Source organism: Erythrolamprus reginae, chromosome 11 (genome assembly GCF_031021105.1).
Source record: "Erythrolamprus reginae isolate rEryReg1 chromosome 11, rEryReg1.hap1, whole genome shotgun sequence".
NCBI classification, from domain to species: domain Eukaryota; kingdom Metazoa; phylum Chordata; class Lepidosauria; order Squamata; family Dipsadidae; genus Erythrolamprus; species Erythrolamprus reginae.
In genome coordinates this window covers 21,428,682-21,449,191 of record NC_091960.1, presented here as the reverse complement: position 1 = coordinate 21,449,191, position 20,510 = coordinate 21,428,682, and the positions used below count along the sequence as shown (strand labels likewise).

Genomic DNA, 20,510 nt, shown 5'->3' with positions numbered 1-20,510 from the left:
CTGTTTATCCATCTGCATATGTTGTAGTCTACCCCATTTTTTTCTCATTTGTGGATTAGGAGATTGTGATCTACTTTATCAAAAGCTTTGCTGAAGTCCAAGTATATGAGGTCAAATACACTGTGTTGGTCTACTGATTTGGTTATGGTGTTGAAAAATGATATGAGATTGGTTTGGCATTATTTGTTTCTGACAAACCCATGTTGGCTGTTGGATATTATCTTGTTGTTTCTAGGTAGTGGCAAAGGTTTTTTTATTATTTTCTCCAGTATTTTTCCAGGTATAGAAGTCAGACTTATTGGTCTGTTGTTACCTGGGTCAGTCTTTTTACCTTTTTTGTGGATGGGGACTACATCAGCTCATTTCCAGTCTTCCGGTAAATCTCCTGTGGTCCAGGATTTTTGGTAGATGAGGAGAAGTGGTTCTGCGATGGTGTCTGCCAGTTCTTTTAGGACTCTGGTCCTAGCGATTTGTACTCATTGAGCTCCCACAATTAGTCCCTTATTGTGTTTTTATTTATGTTGAGTTCAGTTCCGGGGCTGTTTATTGCAGTTGAGTTGCAGGTTGGTTGGTTGGTGGTTCCTTTTTGTGTGAAGACTGATGCAAAATAGGCGTTGAGCACCTGTGCTTTATCTCTGTGATGTATTGGTTTTGACTTATGTGATGTATTGGTTTTGACTCATAACAGAGTTAGATGAGAGCTACTCCAAAAGTGATTGTATTACAATGATCAGCATTGATGAGAAGCATGACTTATAGTAAAAGATTCTGGGATTTGTAGTTCTGCAATATCTGGAGTTCTTCAAATTATATTTTTCTAACATTAAGGATGAGCAAAGTGGTCCCTTATTGTGTTTTTATTTATGTTGAGTTCAGTTCTGGGGCTATTTATTGCAGTTGAGTTGCAAGTTGGTTGGTTGGTGGTTCCTTGTTGTGTGAAGACTGATGCAAAATAGGCATTGAGCAGCTGTGCTTTATCTCTGTGATGTATTGGTTTTGACTTAAGTGATGTATTGGTTTTGACTTATGATGTATTGGTTTTGACTCATAACAGAGTTTGATGAGAGCTACTCCAAAAGTGGTTGTATTACAATGATCAGCAGTGATGAGAAGCATGACTTATATTAAAGTCATTCTGGGATTTGTAGTTCTGCAATATCTGCAGTGCTTTAAATTATGTATTTCTAACATTAAGGATGAGCAAAGTATATCAATATCTAAGCATTTAAATTCTTAGATTAACAATTAAGCAAAAAATATGGGTCAGGGAATCTAACAATCTCCTGTCTTTTCTTTGGATGACACCAGGAAGGTGAATCTAACATGAACACCAAGCGATGTTTCTATGCTCCACAAAGATGCATGTTGGGAACATAATTTCTTCTGTCTCTGGGAGAAGTTCTATTGATTATGGAAAGCATATCAATATCAATATCTTTAAAAATGTTTTTCACTGTTCTGGATATTTTTTCTCCTTAAATTGAAATTTTAGGCTTGCTCACCATAACTTCCAAATTTCTGAATAAAAAAGAAAGTGAGTTAACTTTGCCACTGCCTCATTTAATTCTTTTAAGTCAAACTCAACTGTATAGTTTTTTGGAAACAGTAAGGAAGTGAAGTGAGATCTCTTACTAGAATTTTTTTTGAACTTTTCAATTTAACCCCTAGTACTGGAATTTCCTGGTGGCTTTTCCATCCATGTATTGAGGAGATCTAATGTGCTTTATGAGATTAGCCAAGTAGAATAAAGTGTCGCTAAGTATTAATAATTATAAATAAACTTCTTTGGGGATCTTATTGAAAGATCATCACAACAGCTGCTGAGGGAAACTGTTTGGAAGGAAGTGAGATCAGATCTTTTATGGAGGCAATAGAGGACATTTGTGAAAAATAGAGGGCATTGTGATAATTTTAAGTACCAGTAAAAGAGAAATGTCAGGGATGAACCTCATAGTTCCATGACTTTGTCTTCTTCAGAACTTCCATCAAAATGCCCTTTTAAATCACTAACTTCACTCCAATCTCTTTTCACAATTGTTAATAGTTTGACTTGGTTCAATATAATCAGCATCCCATAGCCTGCAGTATTGGTAAGGCCATATATCATCTGGAAAGTAAAGTTACAAGGCACATAGCTCTCACGGGGAATGTTCACGGGGAAGCTGGTATTACTATCGTGTAGCAGGAAGCCAACAGAAGAGAATGAACAGTGCCAGTGGTCAGTAGATCATTGACTGGCATTGAGGTGAGGGCTAGAGATGAGTGTCCTCATTCCGTTTCCCTCCAAGTGCGAAGTGCGCACTGTAATACATTACCCAAATGCTAAGGGCATGAACGTTGCTGCGATTCATCATGAAATTGTTTCAGTTTATGGAGAGGGTCTGATGTCAAGACAGTGTGTGAAAAAATGGGTATGGAATTTCAATTCACAAGACAGAAGTGGACAGCTGTCCATTGTGACTGATGACGTAGTGCAGAAAATTGAAGAAAATCTTCACTCTGATCGCTGTTCAACAATTTTTCAAGAATTTTCTTTATGATTGCTGAGTTTTGAATTTTTTGGCATCTTCTCCATAAACTGAAACAATTTTGCAAAGAATCGCAGCAGCATTCATGCTCTTAGCATTCAGGTAGCGTATTACAGCACACACTTCGCACTTAGAGGGAAATGGAATGAGGACGCTCATCTCTAGCCCTCCCCACAATGCCAGTCAATGATCTACTAACCACTGACACTGTTCGTTCTCTTCTGCTAGCTTCCTGCTACACAATAGTAATACCAACTTCCCCATGAACATTATTCCGTGAAAGCTACATATGTTGTAACCTTACTTTCCGGATAACCTTCGTATTACCAGTAATGAGTGCTATATTTATGACTGAAATGGTGACTTTCATTATATAGCTGGATTGTAAAGGTATGAGGGTATGCATATGTATGTCTAATTGAAAAAGTGGTGGAAGAAGGAAAAATCTGTTTTGGGTAAAACTTATAGAGTCATAGTCTCTAAATTTATGTATTTATTTGTTTGTTTGTTTGTTTGTTTGTTTGATTGATTGATTGATTGATTGATTGATTGATTTTTATGCCCCCCTTCTCCTTAGACTCAGGGTGGCTTACAACATGTTAGCAATAGCACTTTTTTAACAGAGCCAGCATATTGCCCCCACAATCCGGGTCCTCGTTAATACCATTAAGAAGTCAACCCTGGTTGTACAAATGCTTCTGTTTAGCTTTATTAATTTATACCATGTTTTAAGACAGCTTCCTACAATCTGGTGCCCTCCAAATGTGCTGGTGCCACAACTACAATAATTCCCAGCTAACCAACAGCCATGGTAGCAGAGAATTCTGGGAACTATATTTCCAAGCCATCCGGAGAGCACCAAGTTGAAAGAGGCTGTGTTGGTAAGTAACAAAAGATGAAAAAGGCAGGCTGGGTCTATAACATAAATCCTATTGGGAGAAAACTCAGCATGGTTTGGAAACCCAGAAGTAAGAATGACCAATCAGTGGAAAGTTTGCCTCGAGGTGAATTTGAGAAAACAGCCTTTTTGGAATACAGAAACCACAGTGTCTCTGAATAGTGACACTATACAGTGGAGTGTATGATACCAGCTGATGTCTGAAGGCCTTAAATAACATGTCTTAGACACTGGGCTCTATTCTATATGAAATTATTATTAATACTATTATTACCTTCCATGTTTCATACAAGTATGAACTTCAGCTGTCAGCACATTCAGCAATATATCTATGCCAACTGGGAAAATATGAGAGCTATAGTCCATCCATTTTGAGGTTGTGTGATAAAACGAAACTGGTTTAATGTATGAATGTGAGCTGCGTCTTTGGGTCTGGTTTATTACCAAAGGCATAGTGGCATGGAGGTACTGTGCCAAAGGTCTACACCTGAGATTTACAAGGAGTAGAGTTGAACAAAGCCATTTCTCTTTACATGAGCTTTTGAGTATATACATATGTATGTTTTCCTCCCACTTGTCTAGCCCCTTATTGCAGCCTCCCTCCAGCACCTCTCCATGGCTCTATCCTCAGCCACTCCGGACTGCAGCCAGGAAGCACCATTTGGTTCGGTTGTGACACCGGCTACCGTCTTGTTGGCCACAGCTTTTCAACATGTTCGAGACACCCCCAGGGTTACCACCACTGGAACAAAGCCATTCCTCTGTGTCAAGGTGTGTGGTGTATACTTCCTGTTGTTTCTTTGAACGGTTATCCCACCCTGTCCTTTTGACAGTAATCTACTGCAACAGGTCTGGTGTTATAATAATGTAAGGTCTAAAAGGGCTGTCTATCCTAATACCCAAAATGTTGCATAAATTTTATATGTCCCCAATATTAGAATTTAACTCAGGCAAGACGGTTTTTTTCTTTCTCTGTATTGGAGTGGACAGATGGGTTGATTATTTCTGTGATTTTTGCATCTGCTCTGACCTATTCGTTGATTCCATATTATGTTAGCTGATTGGATTATTCCAGCGGTCTCCAACCTTAGCAACTTTAAGAGTTGTGGATTTTAACTCCCAGAATTCCTCAGCCAGCTTGCTGAGGAATTCTGGGAGTTAAAGTCCACAACTCTTAAAGTTGCCAAGGTTGGAGACCCCTGGATTATTTAACTATCCTGTACATCCTATTTCCAATGTCACAATGAAACCTGGCATCAGAAACATTTGTTTTCTAATTGGGGGTAGAGGTGAATAAAGGTGAATTTCAAAATTGTTGCAGGATTTATTTATTTATTAGATTTGTATGCCGCCCCTCTCCTCAGACTCGGGGCGGCTCACAACAATCTCCCAGCTTTCCCCCAAACTACCCATCAAAAGGAAATCTAAAGCTAAGTGTGACTTCATCCTCAGCAGAAAGGTTTGGATAAAGCCTAAAAGAGTAATTCCTTGGAGTTTTCCAAAATGGAGCAGATTTAAGCTAGTTTTTAATCGCCGCCAGGTCTTTCTATTGAACTTTGCACCATTTATCTGAGCAGAGCAGAGCTATGCAAGTCTTACTAATAATACCCCTTTCTCCTTGAAAGAGAACTAAAGAGGGGAGAGTGATCTGATGAAAGAAGCAGTTCAGCCTGGTCAGCACACCTGAAGTTGCCATGGCAACTATAATTTTCAAAACTCACCAGAAGCCGCACATTAAAACCCATCAATGCAATATGTCTTTACTTGCAAAGGCAGGAATTAATTATCATTGTCTTCTGGAATGAAGAGTCAGCTAATTTTAATGGATAGAACCCAGGGCCTCCATGAGATATAATGGATGCCCTGGATTAATAATAATCAAATAGTACCAATAGAAGAAAATATCTGTAGCAGAAGGTTGAACTGTGGTGTCCTTGGTGCTCTCTAAGAGATATTTTGCTACCCAACCAGGTAACATCTTCAGCGAACGACCAAACTCACAGAACACCAAGGACTCCATAATTAAAGAGTTTTCAGCATCATGCAGATATTGCTTTGAAAAATGAGGAAAGTTTTAGCAGAGCTTCCTGTAGAGACGATAACTATAGGATGTGCATTTTATTTATTTTGCTTTATTAGCTGCTGCATTAGATGAAGGAAATGAGAAGCACATCTGGCTCATTCGAAATAGAACTTGCTTCTCTGCAGCAACTTGAGTTTGATTGTTCTCTTCCAGAAATGTCTTTGAGTGTCTCTCAGCCTACTGACCACTCCTAGGTCACATTTCTTCATGGTATGGTACTGCAATACTAAACAATTGTTAGATATCTTGAAACATGATACCTACACATTTGCACTAATATCAGTTTCTTCATAAGGCATATGAATGGATGAAAGTTTGATGAGCTATGGTAATTTTTTTTATTTTAAAGGTTCCTACAATTGTTTGGGAAATAAGGGACTAAAGCCCTGGTTTATGACACAAGGACAGTCTCAGAGGCATTAGCATGAATGTTAGGGATCCAAACAACCAGGGCACTTCTATTCATCTTTTTCAGTATTTATAGCCACAATTACTTCTGCTATCCTGTTCAAGAACATTAGATCTATCGATTCATTAATTTAGATCACATTTTTACCTAAATAAACCAGAATGGTTGTGGTTCACTTGGAAGAGTTAGCCATAAATCCCGAATTCACAAAATTCACAAAATTACAGCATCTGGGTTCACAAACCAGATCAACCATATTTTGTCTTAGGCCAGTCTTGTGAAGCCCATAATTATGCATTATTTTCTTTCCTTTAAAAATCATATCCAGGTGCATGCCTTCTCTCCAAACATGTAACACAGCTCAAAGATGAGAGGTGCTACTTACTGCGAACACCCCAATCATTAGTCTGAGACCTGGCAGGGTTGAATAAAGCTGAAAGAACATTCCCTGTAAACCTCTCACCCATTGAGATCCAAAAGAAGATAAAGATATCCAGAAGATAAAGATCAGAGATTGTCTGATTAGATTGTCTGACTTACTTAAGCTTCATTTAGAGCAGATTCATTTGCAATAATAGCCTTGTTCCTTGGGGTTCAGTAAGGCAGAATCATTTGTTCAAGCTCCTGGTAACCAGCCAGCCAGCCACCCCTCAACCTCCCTGCTTCTCTGAGCTCTTTCCAAAACAGACTTCCTTGCTCGTTTATTGCTTCCCTTGACCTCTAGCCACTCTTCCTCTTAGCATCTCTCAGGGACCTGATTTCTCTGATTCTTTAAACAGTAGCTGCTTTCAGGTTTTCACAATCAGATTAAAGTTTTTTGCTGCCCTTGTAAACTCATTCCAGGCTACGGGAATTGGGGTCTTTAAAGAACTGGCAAATCGTTGGCTTTAATTCTGGATGCTTTTTCCTTCAAGCAGGATTTTGGAAATATATTAATGCCAAGAAATATGAAGTAGCATCAAATATTTCCTGGCAAATCTTTGTCAAAAGTCATGTAGCTACAGTCCTTCTTAATAATTGGTTGTTTTGTAACCATTCAAACTTAGTCTATGGAGATTCTCAGTCATCCAGGTCATGGTTGTCCCATATGTGTTTTTTCAAAAGGCAACTGGACTCATCTGATAAACTGCTTCAGTTCTGACTGAATGGTGGTGGAGGATGGAAGGACTTAAATTGACCAGTCATCTATTCGTAAACTGAAGAAGCTTGTTGGAAGAAAACATCTTCTAGGACCATGATGGCCAATCTATGGCATGCGTGCCACAGGTGGCACACGGAGCCATATCGGAGGGCACGTGAGACATTGCCCTATGTCAGCTCCAGCGCACATTTCCTGAAGCCCCAGAGTGCAAAAAACTGCCCAATGGGCAAACCGGAAGTTCAGAAAATGGACTTTTGGTTTGCCCATTGTGCTGTTTTTTGTACTCCTGGAGGCTTCCTAAAGCTCCGGAGTGTGAAAAACAGCACAACAGCAAATCGGAAGTGCGTTTTTCCAAACATCCAGTTTGCTTGTTTGCCCATTTTTTCACTGTCCCAAGCTTCAATGAGGCCGGTGTGCATGTGTGGAGATGGAGGAGGATTGTGCACATGACCAAAGACAGCACGGGGGGAGGTGGTGCACATGCGTGGGAGGGAATGGGTGTGGGCACGTGCGTGTGTGCTAGCACATGGACACATCTCCTAGTGGCACGCAAACCAAAAAAGGTTCACCATCATTGTTCTAGGAAAAACGAAGTCCAATTGCCTTTTGGAAAAAGCACTTTTGGAACATTCAAAATGAGGAAGGCCACAAGATGGGTGCTTTATGAGCCTTAAAGCACTCCCAACCACTGTAAATGGTCACCACGGTTACATGACCACATGCCATGTGGGTCAGGTTTTACAACCAGTTCTAGGCTTCTGCACCCATATAACCGCAATTTGCAATTTTGTTTTGCTTCTATTTGGCAAAAAAAACCCCAACCAATTAAATGATTGGGGTCGCTTAACGACAGTCATAAAAAAAAGGCTAGAAAATTCCTTCCAGTCACATGGGTATCTTGACTTACAAATTACAATAATTTAGGTTTCTAATTATGGGCCCAATTTTGTTCATAAATTGAGGACTACTTGTAATGATATGTTCCTTTAGTTTGAACATTTTGCTGATGCCTTCCTGCTTTGTCCAATCTTCTTTAATTTCCTTTGCATTCTGGAGCTGATAAATGCCAGCATCTACATAGCTAAGTTCAACTTAAAATGCCAATATTTTTTATGGATGACTATAAACCCTAATACAAAAATAAATAGCAAATGCCTATTCTTTTTTAATAATCTAAGTAATTCTGTTCAGTCCTTCTTCATCCCTATTGGGTGATGGTCCCAAATTTTCCTCTTAAATTGCCAACCTAATCTGTAAAATAACAGATGTTCTGTTTTACTGTTGTAAAGATTCCATCATGCCATATTCTGCAAAAGGATGCTAAATTCTCCAATTAGAACATTGTTTTGATGCAAAAGTGCACCAGAGATGTTTCCATCTTGTTTGATGAACCATTTGCCTAAATCGAAGAACTTGTAACTGAGTCCATTCCTGCCTGGCCATCTGTACTAGAAGCAAAGTAGATGGAAGGCAAGGGCCTTCTCTAGTTATTTAATTAGCTTTTGGTCTGAGCAGAACTACATTGAGACTAACTAGGCTGTATATGGACATAGGATTCATAGAAATTACCCGAATGAAGATTGCTGCAAGATTTTAAATGTAAGCAAGCCAGATGTTTAAAGACAGTGAAGATTATATGCACCTTTCCTGACTAATATATAAAAAGACATAAGTAATTGGACCTACCTACCTACTTATCATCTGTCTTCTCAGAACTTTTGCAGCAAAACTGAACAAACATCCCAATGTCTAAATTGGATTTAAAAGTAATGAGTCAGTGGTGGATTTCAATTTTGTTTTACTACCGTTTATGTGGACATTGCTTGGTGAGCATGGTGTGGCTTGGTGGGTATTTCAGAGTGACGAATCCTATTCCCACCCCATTCTCCAATGCACTTGCAAGGAGAGTCCAACGTGGGGTAATTCTCCAGTCTCATTGGAGGGACTGAGTTTTAATTTAAATATTATGCAGGCAACGCCCCCTAGCCCCCCAGTCATGAAAACTCAGTCGCAGTAAAGGGACCTTTTTGAGTTTTCTCTGTACTGAAGTATCAGTGTTTTTATATATGATTAAAATATCGCTGTAGTTACTAATACTTCTTAATCTATCTTTCTTTATGTTTTGCAGGTTTTATAGAAGACTGGCTCCCTCCCTTACGGCAGTGGATTAGGCCCTCCGTGGGTGCTATCCACTGGACCGTCACACTCTGCCCCCCCCCTCCTTTCTACCTCTCACATCGGCCTTCGGAACGGCCGTGCGGGGGGGGTAATAAAATTAATTGATTGACAGAGCGGCCGGGTTCCCGACCCCCGAGGTCGCTCCCGGTGTCGGAGGCGGTTGATGTCGGGAGGGGCCTGCCCCGCCCGGCGGAGATTACCAGAGCCGAAGAACGGAGGATCAGGCGACTTAAAGAGCTTCAGCCGAGTAGGAGGGAGGAGAACGGCCGCCAGAGCTATAAAACGCCGGGGAAACGGCGCTATTCATGCTGGCGGGCCTATCCCTCACAGAATCTCGGCGGGAACGGCTGTTTGGCTGCCCGCCGGTTGTCATGACGACGGCGCGGCGGCCATTTTTGTTGAATCGGCCGAGTGAGACGTAATTGCCAAGGGGGTAAGAGGAGCGGGAAGGCTCCCAGGCCACGCCCCTAGTCTGCCTGGTAACGAGCAGTTGAGCTTAGAGAGAGCATTATACACAGCTCTTCTCCTTCTCTGCTGTGACATAGCTGGGCCTTTGATCGACGAAGAACCCGTGCGTGAGTTTACCATTATGGCAGACAATTCAGTCCACTCAGGGGAGGAGGTGGCCAGCTCAATCAGGCCCGGTACCCCTAAGGACAAGCCTCATTCGGAAAAATCCAAGGAAAAATCCTCTCAGAGTCCTTCCCTTAAAGAGGCAGAGAAGCGGATTCGAGCACTCGAGAGGCAATTAGAACTGTCCCAGAGGCAGCAGCCAGCACAGCTGCCTCAGCCTACTCTTATCATGGGACCCACTCCCACTCCGGCCTCCCCCCTAACTGGCATAGCGGGGGTAGCAGGCTCGGCAACGGAGCATGATTGGTCGCCTGAACGCCCCCTATTAACAACGGGACCACAATATAGTCAGGAAGCACAGTTTATCCAGCCCGTGGCCACCTTTACACCTTCAGCCGTGGGTCTGAGGAATTCCTTTGATACCTGGCAAAGTATGCCACAGAACCTCCAGGACCTGATCAGCAACGTTTATGCTCAGGGCATCAATGTAGGGGCGCAGCAGCAGGCCCCAGTGTCTCACATTCCCCAAAGACAAAGGAATGTTTGGGCTTCACCGGCCCCAGCCTCTTTCCAGGGTTCCATGGAAGAGGACCCGTACCTCAGAGAGGACGACAGTGAGGAGGGCGAGGGGTTGTCAGGGGATGAACAACCACCTGAACCACCAAGCCTTGTAGGCCTGTTCAAGCCCTCTCTTTTCCGGATCATGTTGAATAAGGCTAAGCTGGTTTTCGAAGGGGCAGGAGAGGGGAAGCTGCCTAAGGATGTCACCGCTCAGGCCTCAACAGGGGCATTGCTGTCAGTGCCAAAGAAGGAACCAGAGACCATCCCCTCATCTGACATTTTCCTAGACAATATTAAAAAGCCTTGGGAAGCACCAGCAGCTGCACAGGGGCCCTCTATGATTGACCGAAAATACTACACTTTCTATCAGGAGATGGAATCCCTTTTGACACCTCCCACTATAGACACTCCTGTGGCAAGTTTGGTTTCTACCACCTTGGTTCCATCTGAGTTTTCTGATGGCCTGAAGGCGGAAGACAAAAGAGCCGAGACTATAGTGATGAAGACCCATCAAATGGCTGCCTGGGCCTTACGGGCCGCTTCGGCTGCCTCATTTTTCAATAGGGCTACTATCCTGTGGATACAGGACATACAATCGCGAGTGAGCCAGGAGGACAGCAAGCTCTGCCAGGATTTAAATAAATTGCTGGCGGCTACGGAGTTTTCCGCAGATGCAACAATGGATGCGGCCAAGTTTGCATCTCACGCGTTAGCATCTTCAGTGTCCTCCCGAAGGTTAATCTGGCTGCGAAGCTGGCAAGCGGATGTAAAATCAAAATGGCGTCTTGCCTCAGCCAGATTCCAAGGGGAAAAGTTGTTTGGTGATTCCCTTGAAAAAGTCCTTATCGACGATAAGGACAAGAAGAAAGTTCTTCCCAGATCCAATAGGAGAGGAGACAGACGTTTCACACCGTTCTATAGGAGACAGTCCTTTCGTGCCGAGCCCTCCTCAACCGTCTCTCAAGGTTCGAGGACCTTTGCCCAGGGCTCCTTCAATCAGGGAGGCTTCCGCCAGGACAGGCCGTACTTCGCGGACCGAGGAAGACCCTATCAGCAAGGACGCCGCCCATACAGAGGTTCAAATTTCAGGGGGTCCAAACGAGGGAAGTGACTCTACAGACTCCTACCCTCTGGGAGGCAAGCTCCTCTACTTCGCCAATGCCTGGAGGGCGGCCTCCCTCGACTCCTGGGCAGTTGCCACAGCAACGCAGGGGTTACGGATAAATTTTCTTCGTGTACCCCCAAACAGATTCCTTCCTTGTCCTCAATTGGTAGACCCTCAAAAGAGGGCGCTGTTACACCGGGAACTAGAGCATCTCCTGGAGATAGAAGTGATAGAGGAGGTCCCCTTCCACCTGAGGGGGAAAGGATTTTATTCAATCGTTTTCCTAGTCCCCAAGTCCTCGGGCGGGGTCCGTTTGATTTTAAATCTCAAACGGTTGAATCTGTATGTGCGTTATCAAAAATTCAAAATGCACTCCCTCAGGTCTATTCTGCAGTCAATACGGCCAGGAGACCTCCTCACATCTATCGATCTCAAGGAGGCCTACCTCCATGTACCGGTGTTGCCAGAACACAGACAATTCCTCCGTTTTTTCGTGAACGGATCGCATTACCAATATCGAGCAATGCCATTTGGCCTGTCATCTGCGCCGAGGACATTCACCAAACTTTTGGACGTCCTCACGGCCACCTTGAGACACCGGTCAGTACGCCTCATGGCATATCTCGACAACATTCTAATTTTGTCAAAGTCCCGGGACCGGGCACAACGAGATCTCCAACTAACCTTGGCTATCCTACGAACATACGGGTTTACCGTAAACCTGGAAAAGAGTCACTTAACACCAACAACCAGATTGGCTCACCTGGGCACCCTCATAGACACGGACTTATGCCAGGTATTCCTATCAGAGGACAGACAGAGCAATATCCGGAATCTGCTCCACACACTGTCATCTCAGCCAAGGCCTTCCCTGGCCTTCCTATCCAAGATCTTGGGCACGCTGGTCTCCTGCATAGATGTGGTTCCCTGGGCCAGGTTGCACATTCGCTCCCTCCAATGGTTTCTCCTACCCTACCAAAGGAGAAAAACCAGCCATACCAGGACACAGGTGATCCTCCCAGCAGGGGTCAGGAGATCCATGCGATGGTGGGCTTCAACAGCCATTCAGAGGGGGTCTCCTTTTCAAGGACAGGACTTCATCACTCTCACAACGGATGCCAGATTGTTCGGTTGGGGTGCCCACCTTTCATCCAGTGTGGCACAAGGTCTGTGGACTCCTCGGGATTTAGAGAACATCAATATCAACTTTCTGGAGTTGAGGGCAGTGTTCTTGGCCCTACTGAGCTTTTCTCACCTGGTGCAGGGCAGCCACGTCCTAGTCCTAACGGACAATGTTTCCGCTCGATCTTACATCAACCACCAGGGCGGGACAAGATCCAGACGCCTCATGCAGGAGGCCGACTCTCTGTTCCGATGGGCAGAGGTCCACTTGGCCTCTCTCTCAGCCGAGCACATCTCAGGCCAAGAGAATATATGGGCGGACTGGCTGAGCCGCAAAACTTTGGACCAGGCAGAATGGCAATTGGATCCAGCTGTATTCAGAACTTTGTCAACTCGGTTCAACACACCGATCCTGGACCTCTTTGCAACGTGTCACAACACGCAGCTGCCTCGCTTTTTTTCCCGGTTCCCATCTCCAGGGACGGAGGGGGTGGATGCGCTGCATCTTCCTTGGCCGAAAGGACTCCTGTATGCGTTCTCACCTACTCGCATCCTCCAGAGAGTTCTACAAAAGATCATACAGGAACGCGCCGAGGTGCTACTAGTAGCCCCCTTCTGGCCTCGACGGGCTTGGTTCTCGGACTTGATGGAGTTGTCGATCTCCCCTCCTTGGAGAATCCCAGACCATCAGATAGCCCTCAGCCAGGGGTGCATTGCGCATCCGGAGCCACAGTGGTGGAGTCTGACCGTGTGGCACTTGAAGGGGACCGCCTAAGGCGCCTTCATCTCCCTGACACGGTCATAGCTACCATGCAGGCTGCACGCAGACCAGCTATGAGGTGCATTTATCAGTCCACCTGGTCAGCCTTCTGTACTTTCTGCGGAGTCCAGGAAATCGACCCTTTAGCAGCCTTGCCATGGACTGTCTTAACCTTTCTTCAGGTGGGATTAGATAAAGGTTTGGCTCCTAACACCTTGCGCTGCCATGTGGCCGCTTTGTCAATGATTTTAAGTCCAGATTACTACCGGCCTTTATCATGACACCCTTGGATTCGGGACTTCTTATGGGGAGCGACAAATATTAGACCGCCTGCTATTCATCGATTCCCTTCTTGGGACCTCTCACTTGTACTTAAGGCCTTGACAGCTCCACCCTTCGAACCATTGAGGATGGTATCGATGCGACTTTTGTCCATAAAAATGGCCTTTCTAGTTGCTATTACTTCGGCCAGAAGGGTGTCGGAGTTGTCAGCCCTATCAGTGAGACCCGACCTATGTCTGTTCCATCCAGATAGAGTGGTCCTTCGGTTGGACCCATCATTCATCCCCAAGGTGAACTCAGGGTTCCATAGAGCGCAAGAAATAGTATTGCCAGATTTCTGTACACATGGCACACATCCATCTGTACTCAGATGGCATAAATTGGACGTGAGACGTGCGGTCAAAATTTATATCCGCAGAACACAGCATTCCCGATCATCGGAAGCATTGTTTGTCTCCTTCTCTTCACACGGCACGGGCACTAGGGTGTCCTCACAGACTATTAGTCGTTGGATAAGAGCCTGCATTTCTGAGGCCTATAAAGCATCAGGGCAGGCGATCCCTCAGGGGATAACAGGACATTCGACTCGCAGTGCGGCAGTTTCGGCAGCCTGGTCAACACAAGCTTCGATCGAAGAGATTTGTAGAGCAGCCACGTGGGCAGCTCCATCTACCTTCATCAAGCATTACCGGATTGACACTTTCGCTTCTGCGGGAGCAGCCTTTGGGAGGAGGGTGTTGCAGAGGGTGTGTTCCACCTGACCGCCCTTGGGCCTAGTTTCCCTCCCGTTTATTATGTCTTGGGTACATCCCACGTTGGACTCTCCTTGCAAGTGCATTGGAGAAGAACCGTTGAAACTTACCTGAACGGTCTTCTCGATGCACTGCAAGGAGAGTCCAAAACCCACCCATATTGGTGGACCAAGGGCTTTTTTTCTGTCATTGTTAAGTTATTTGGCCGGGCTTGTTGCCTTCCAGTTGTTTAATAAAAAGTTATAGTTTACTGCTCCTTTGTTTTTTATGACTGGGGGGCTAGGGGGCGTTGCCTGCATAATATTTAAATTAAAACTCAGTCCCTCCAATGAGACTGGAGAATTACCCCATGTTGGACTCTCCTTGCAGTGCATCGAGAAGACCGTTCAGGTAAGTTTCAACGGTTCCTCTAGGGGAAGGCTACTGTAAGAGCTCCATTCCCTCCCCACTCTAGGGAAAGGTTAGTGCAAAATCCCCATTTCCTCCCAATCAGCTGGGATTCGGGAGGCAGAGAATAGATGGGGGCAGGGGCAATTAGAGGTAGTACTTACTGATTCTCTGAACTACTCACAATTTCTACTACCAGTTCTCCAGAACTGGTCAGAACCTGCTAAAACCCACCTCCGTATGAGTGCCAAAAAAAGAATAACTCCAAGGAACTGAGAGTCTTTGTTAATCAAAACCCCAATAAAAATCTGTAGTGTTTATACAGGAGGAGAGAAGCCAAGTCAGGAACAACAGGAAAATTGAGAGACTCTGACCGAAAGTGTAGCGAAATCTTTCAGATAGTTTGTCAACAACCTGGGGGCTGTTATTTAAAGAATTCCTCTTTGGCCTCAAGATAAAGCTTGCTCTTTTCTGATTCATTTCCTTTGGTGGGAGGCAGATGGGATAGAAATGCTGCCAGACACTTCACTTCTCCCTGGCTAGGTAAACTCCCCCTTTCTGATTGTCATTAAAGCTCTAACAGCTGAGAGTTTTCATTCTCTCGCTTCTAATAAAAGCCTGGAATGACAAAGTGCTTTGTCTTTTTGTCCAGGCCAACGTCATTCTTGATTTCCCATGATCTTTAGCACATCTGATAACATTGAGCTTAATGGTTGGAGAGAGAGGTGACGCTGGAAATGTGTGACGACTCCTTAGTTTGCCACTTCTTAAATATATCCCTCTTGCCCATACTTCTCCATTTGTCTTGCAAAATATTGCCTCGTATTCACTCTCCACAATACTGGTAATCCTCACTTTACCAATTGAGCCCAGAATTTATGTTGCTAAGTGAGAAATTTGTTAAGTGAGCTTTGTTCCATGTTATGATCAGTAATGGATTGCTAACAGGTACATGCCACACTGCGTACCAGTAGCGAAAATGGAGCTGCATGCGCAGCGCTGGTTGACTGGCAAGCGGGCGGGCATTGTTAGTATGTCTCGGCAATGTACCCTCTAATTTTTTTTCGGTGTGGGCGGAAAAGTATAGTGTCTGAGCGGCAGTCCCTTTGGGACTAGGCGGCATAGAAGTATAGATAGATAGATAGATAGATAGATAGATAGATAGATAGATAGATAGATAGATAGATAGATAGATAGATAGATAGATAGATAGATAGATAAGAAAAAAATTCCCTTCTTTTTTATTAAAAGAAATTAATAATAAAACAAAACCAAAATCTATTACTATTATTACTATCTTCTCTTTTTCCATCCCTGTCTCTTCCCCCCTTGTGTCTGTGTGCGTGTGTGTGTATATGTGTGTGTGTGAACTCTTGAACCATTTCCAATAACAGGTGAGCTATTGAAAATGGTTCAAGAGTTCAAACACAGACACACACACACAAACGGCTGGGTTTTTTTCTCTCTGTTATTATTTGGGTGCTTTTTATGCTTTAAATCAAGAGTCATTCATCTCTCTTTCTCTCTCTTTCTTTCTCCCCCTCTTGTTCTCTCTCTCTTTTTCTCACTTTCTCTCTCCCTCTCTTTCTATCTCTTTCCCCTTGCTCTCTCTCTCTCTCTCTTTCTCTCTTGTTTTCTTTCTCTCTATTGCTTTCTCTCTCCCCCCCCTTTTTCTCTCTCTCTCTTTCTCACTTACTTTATCTCTCCATCTCTCTTTCTCTCTCACTTTGTCTGTTGCTCTCTCTCTCTCTGTCAGCGAGGGGGCTGCGAGAGCGCTTTCTCCAAGCGCTTTGAGAACGCCTGCCCTGCCTCTACTGCAGCCCCCTTGCTGAAAGTCTGGGATGAAAGCGCTCCCAGCGAAGGGGCTGCAAGAGGGGCAGGATGGCCATTCCCGAAGTGCGCAGAGAAAACCCTCTCTCGCAGCCCCCTGGCTGAGAGCGCAGAAGTGGAGAAGGAAAAGCCGCAGCCACCGCCCCGGGAGAAGTCACGCCCCAAGGCAGGAGGCGGTGGAGGAGGAGAGGGGGCGGATCGGGTGGGCGGGGGGCAGGACCGAGAGGCCAGAGGTGCAAGGGGGCCGGAGGCACCGTGGGGAGGCAGGGGCGGCAGGGGCTCCCTTTCCTTCTACTGCCGGTGCCTCCCCGCCCATGCCCCCCTCCCTGCGGGCTGGCAGGGGGATGGGGAGCATGCACCCGTGGAAAAGGGTGCGTGGGGGGTATTTTGGGGTGCGCGCGTACACACGCACGCAGCTTACGGGAAACGCTGTGTCTCGGTGCAGCTAAGCTGTGAGACCTTCGACATACACAGAGCAGAGTTTTTAGTAAGAGTGTGGATGTGTGATACAGCCAGTAACGACACAGACTTAATATGCTAAACAGGTATTATTTACATATATACATATTTACAAGCACAAAGCAGAAATAAACAACAAACCGCACATAGCAGCACGAAGCAGAATATACTCCCCCCACAAGCAAAGGCAATGAATGAGATATCCAGCATCATCATCAGGAGAGAGGTCTGGCGCCCTCTTATGGTGAACCAGCCAAAGTTCTTAAAGGTATATTGCATCAAACCACAATTGGTAGTTTACATACATGGCAACCCCAAATACTGGTGAGTACCATGTACTAACAGGCATGTCTGAGCAAGATTTGGCTTCTGCGCATACGCAGGAAGTGAAATCTCATGAGAGGACATGCATGTGTGTAAGATTTCAGCAATTTTTGCTTCCACACATGCACAGAAGTAAAAAAAAATGCTGAAATCTCACTCATGCGTGCATGCTCACTTGCCGGATGCACTTGCATGCATGCTGATCAACTGGAACTGCGTGCACATCGCACTGGTAATGGCGGTAAGTATGAACCCCTGCCTGGTTATGACTTTTCCCGCCACATTGATTAAGTGAATCACTGCAATTGTTAAAATTAGTAGCAGGGTTGTTAAGTGAATCCGGCTTTGACTTTGCTTGTCAGAAAGTCACAAAAGATGATCACATGACCTCTAGGATATGCAGCCATCATAAATGTAAGCCAGTAGTCAAGCATCCAAATTTAAATAACATGACCATGATCATGATGCTACAAAGATCTTAAGTGTGAAAAATGGTCATAAGTCACTTTTTCCAGTGCCGTTGTAATGGTCACTAAATGAACTGTTGTAAGTAGAGGACTACCTATCCTTAAATTGTATTTGTTATTATTTAAATATATTAGCCACCCAATTCCTTGGTCTCTGGGCAGCATACAAAAGAAGGGCAAATCTAAAAGCGGCTAAAACATTGAATCAAATAGACAGCCCAGAAAAAATAAACTAAAATAAACAATGTCATCTGGCGGGACCCAGGGGAAGAGCTTTCTCTGTGGCGGCCCCAACCCTCTGGAACCAGCTCCCCCTGGAGATTAGGATTGCCCCCACCCTCCTTGCCTTTTGTAAACTCCTTAAAACCCACCTCTGCCGTCAGGCATGGGGGAATTGAGACATCTCCCCCATGCCTATATAGTTTATGTATAGTATGTTTGTGTGTATGTTTTGCTTTTAAATAAGGGTTTTTAAAGATATTTTTAAATATTAGATTTGTTACTGTACATTGTTTTTATTATTGCTGTGAGCTGCCCCGAGTCTATGGAGAGGGGCGGCATACAAATCTAATAAATAATAATAATAATAATAATAATAATAATAATAATAATAATAATAATAATAATAAACTAATAGAGAGCAAAAACAATTGAAGAAATAATAAACATCAACCCCAGGCTTGGGACCAAAGCCAGGAGTTGATGTTTATTTAACTTGGAATCAGAAAATATAGATCTTACAGTAACAACCCTCAGTCAATAACTATGATTACACAAATTAGAATAATACGAGTATCTATACAAACACTGAAAAGAATGATATAAATGATTTACACAAATGCAGTGCTGATTCTTATAATGCACAGTTTTGTGCATTATAAGAATCAGCACTGCATTTGTGTAAATCATATCATTCTTTTCAGTGTTTGGATAAATATCCGTTTTATTCTAATTTGTGTAATCATAGTTATGGTGATTCCCTTTATCTCACGTAATGAAATTCTCTTTCGTTATTTCACAAAATGATTGTTACAGAAGGAAAACCCTCTGATTATCCTTGATGCTTGTATTCCTTTGCAATTAAATGTGAATAGTAATGTGGATAAAGGAAACATTGTGCATTCCTGCAAAATGAAAAAAATGGTAGGACAAGAATATAGCCACAGCTTTAAAAGTATACACACACATCTATCTATCTGTCTGTCTATCTATCTATCTATCTATCTATCTATCTATCTATCTATCTATCTATCTACCTACCTACCTACCCACCCTCTCTTTCTCTCTCTCCCTATATCTTGGTTCACTTTAGCATCTCTAAAAATCCTCTTTTTTGATTCTTTAAAGTGCAGTTTATAGACATTTAAACCCTTCATTTTCTTCCTGCAAACTCTTATCATTTTGGATCAAACTTTTACCTCCTTCAATAATTTCTCAAACTTAAATTCAACCAACCAGGCTGAAGAAAGATATCTTATTTCACATCCAATATATGATATCCCAAAGAATATTTTTAATATATCTGAATACACATTTTTTGCTAGGAGTCTGGAGTGCAATATTAAGTACAGTACAAACTGTACAGTTTCAATATGAAAGAATGAAGCAAAAGAATCAGCCTGCCTCAACCTTCCCACCCACTCATAAATTTCCCACCTGCAAAACCCTACAGGGGTCAGAAGGAGAACAGAGCAGTTAAGAACTGGCAGACAGTTGGGGCGCATGAGCTGCCCATGTGGCCCTCCAAATTGCTTTGATAAGGTAACCCTTGAAGGTTATAGAGATTACAGAGCCGAACCAGTCAAAAGAATGGATTTTCAGCCACCTGTCCTTTTCCCTTGCTGTCACTGCTACATGAAATTGGTATTCATCACACTTAGCCGTCTAGACTCCTGGCCTTGTCAGAGGTTTTGCTAAGCTCCTCAGTGGTTCGGGTGACATGCACACAATTATCTTCACAAAGCTAGGATGTGACTGAAGACACTCTTCCTTCCTTCCTTCCTTCCTTCCTTCCTTCCTTCCTTCCTTCCTTCCTTCCTTCCTCTAATTATTTCCAATAGAATTGACCCTATTGTGGAAGGAGCCTATGTCCATTCTGAAAGGGCCCTGCTGTAACAAATTATGCTTTCATATTGTGCTATGTGTTTCTTTCACATTCTTTCAAAACCCCTCTCCAGCCTACTTTATCCTCCTATTGGTTTTTCTCTTTTTCTCATTAAGGGCGGCATACAAATCCAATGAAGAATTATTATTATTATTATTATTATTATTATTATTATTATTATTATTATTATTATCATGTTTATGTTTATGCTGCAGCTTTATCACTTTATAGAGCCCTAACCACAATTCTGCTGCCCATTGGCTTCTTAGCTTAACTTGCAGGCAAATGTGTCCTGGGAAAAGAGAGTCTACGGAGAGGGGCGGCATACAAACCTAATTAATAATAATATTATTATTAATAATAATAATAATAATAATAATAGTCAGGTATATCAACAGGATTCAACTTATTTAAGAAATGAACACGAGGCAGATCATTGGCTTAATTGCTATGAGAACATTAAAAGTTTATATAAAAAGTTTATATAAAAGTTTATACATATATATTCTAATTTATTGGTGATGAGTTGTTTATACAAAGACAGTAG

At 43.4% G+C, this 20,510-nt stretch overlaps 1 protein-coding gene across 1 annotated transcript in view; it reads left to right on the top strand.

Moving 5' to 3' along the window:
• Window positions 1–20,510, top strand: part of CSMD2 (CUB and Sushi multiple domains 2) — a 930,229-nt gene that overhangs the window by 796,477 nt on the left and 113,242 nt on the right. The window contains exon 49 of the mRNA XM_070764517.1: window positions 4,009–4,197. Coding sequence (XP_070620618.1) covers window positions 4,009–4,197 — 189 coding nt within the window. The remainder of the gene's footprint in view (window positions 1–4,008; window positions 4,198–20,510) is intronic.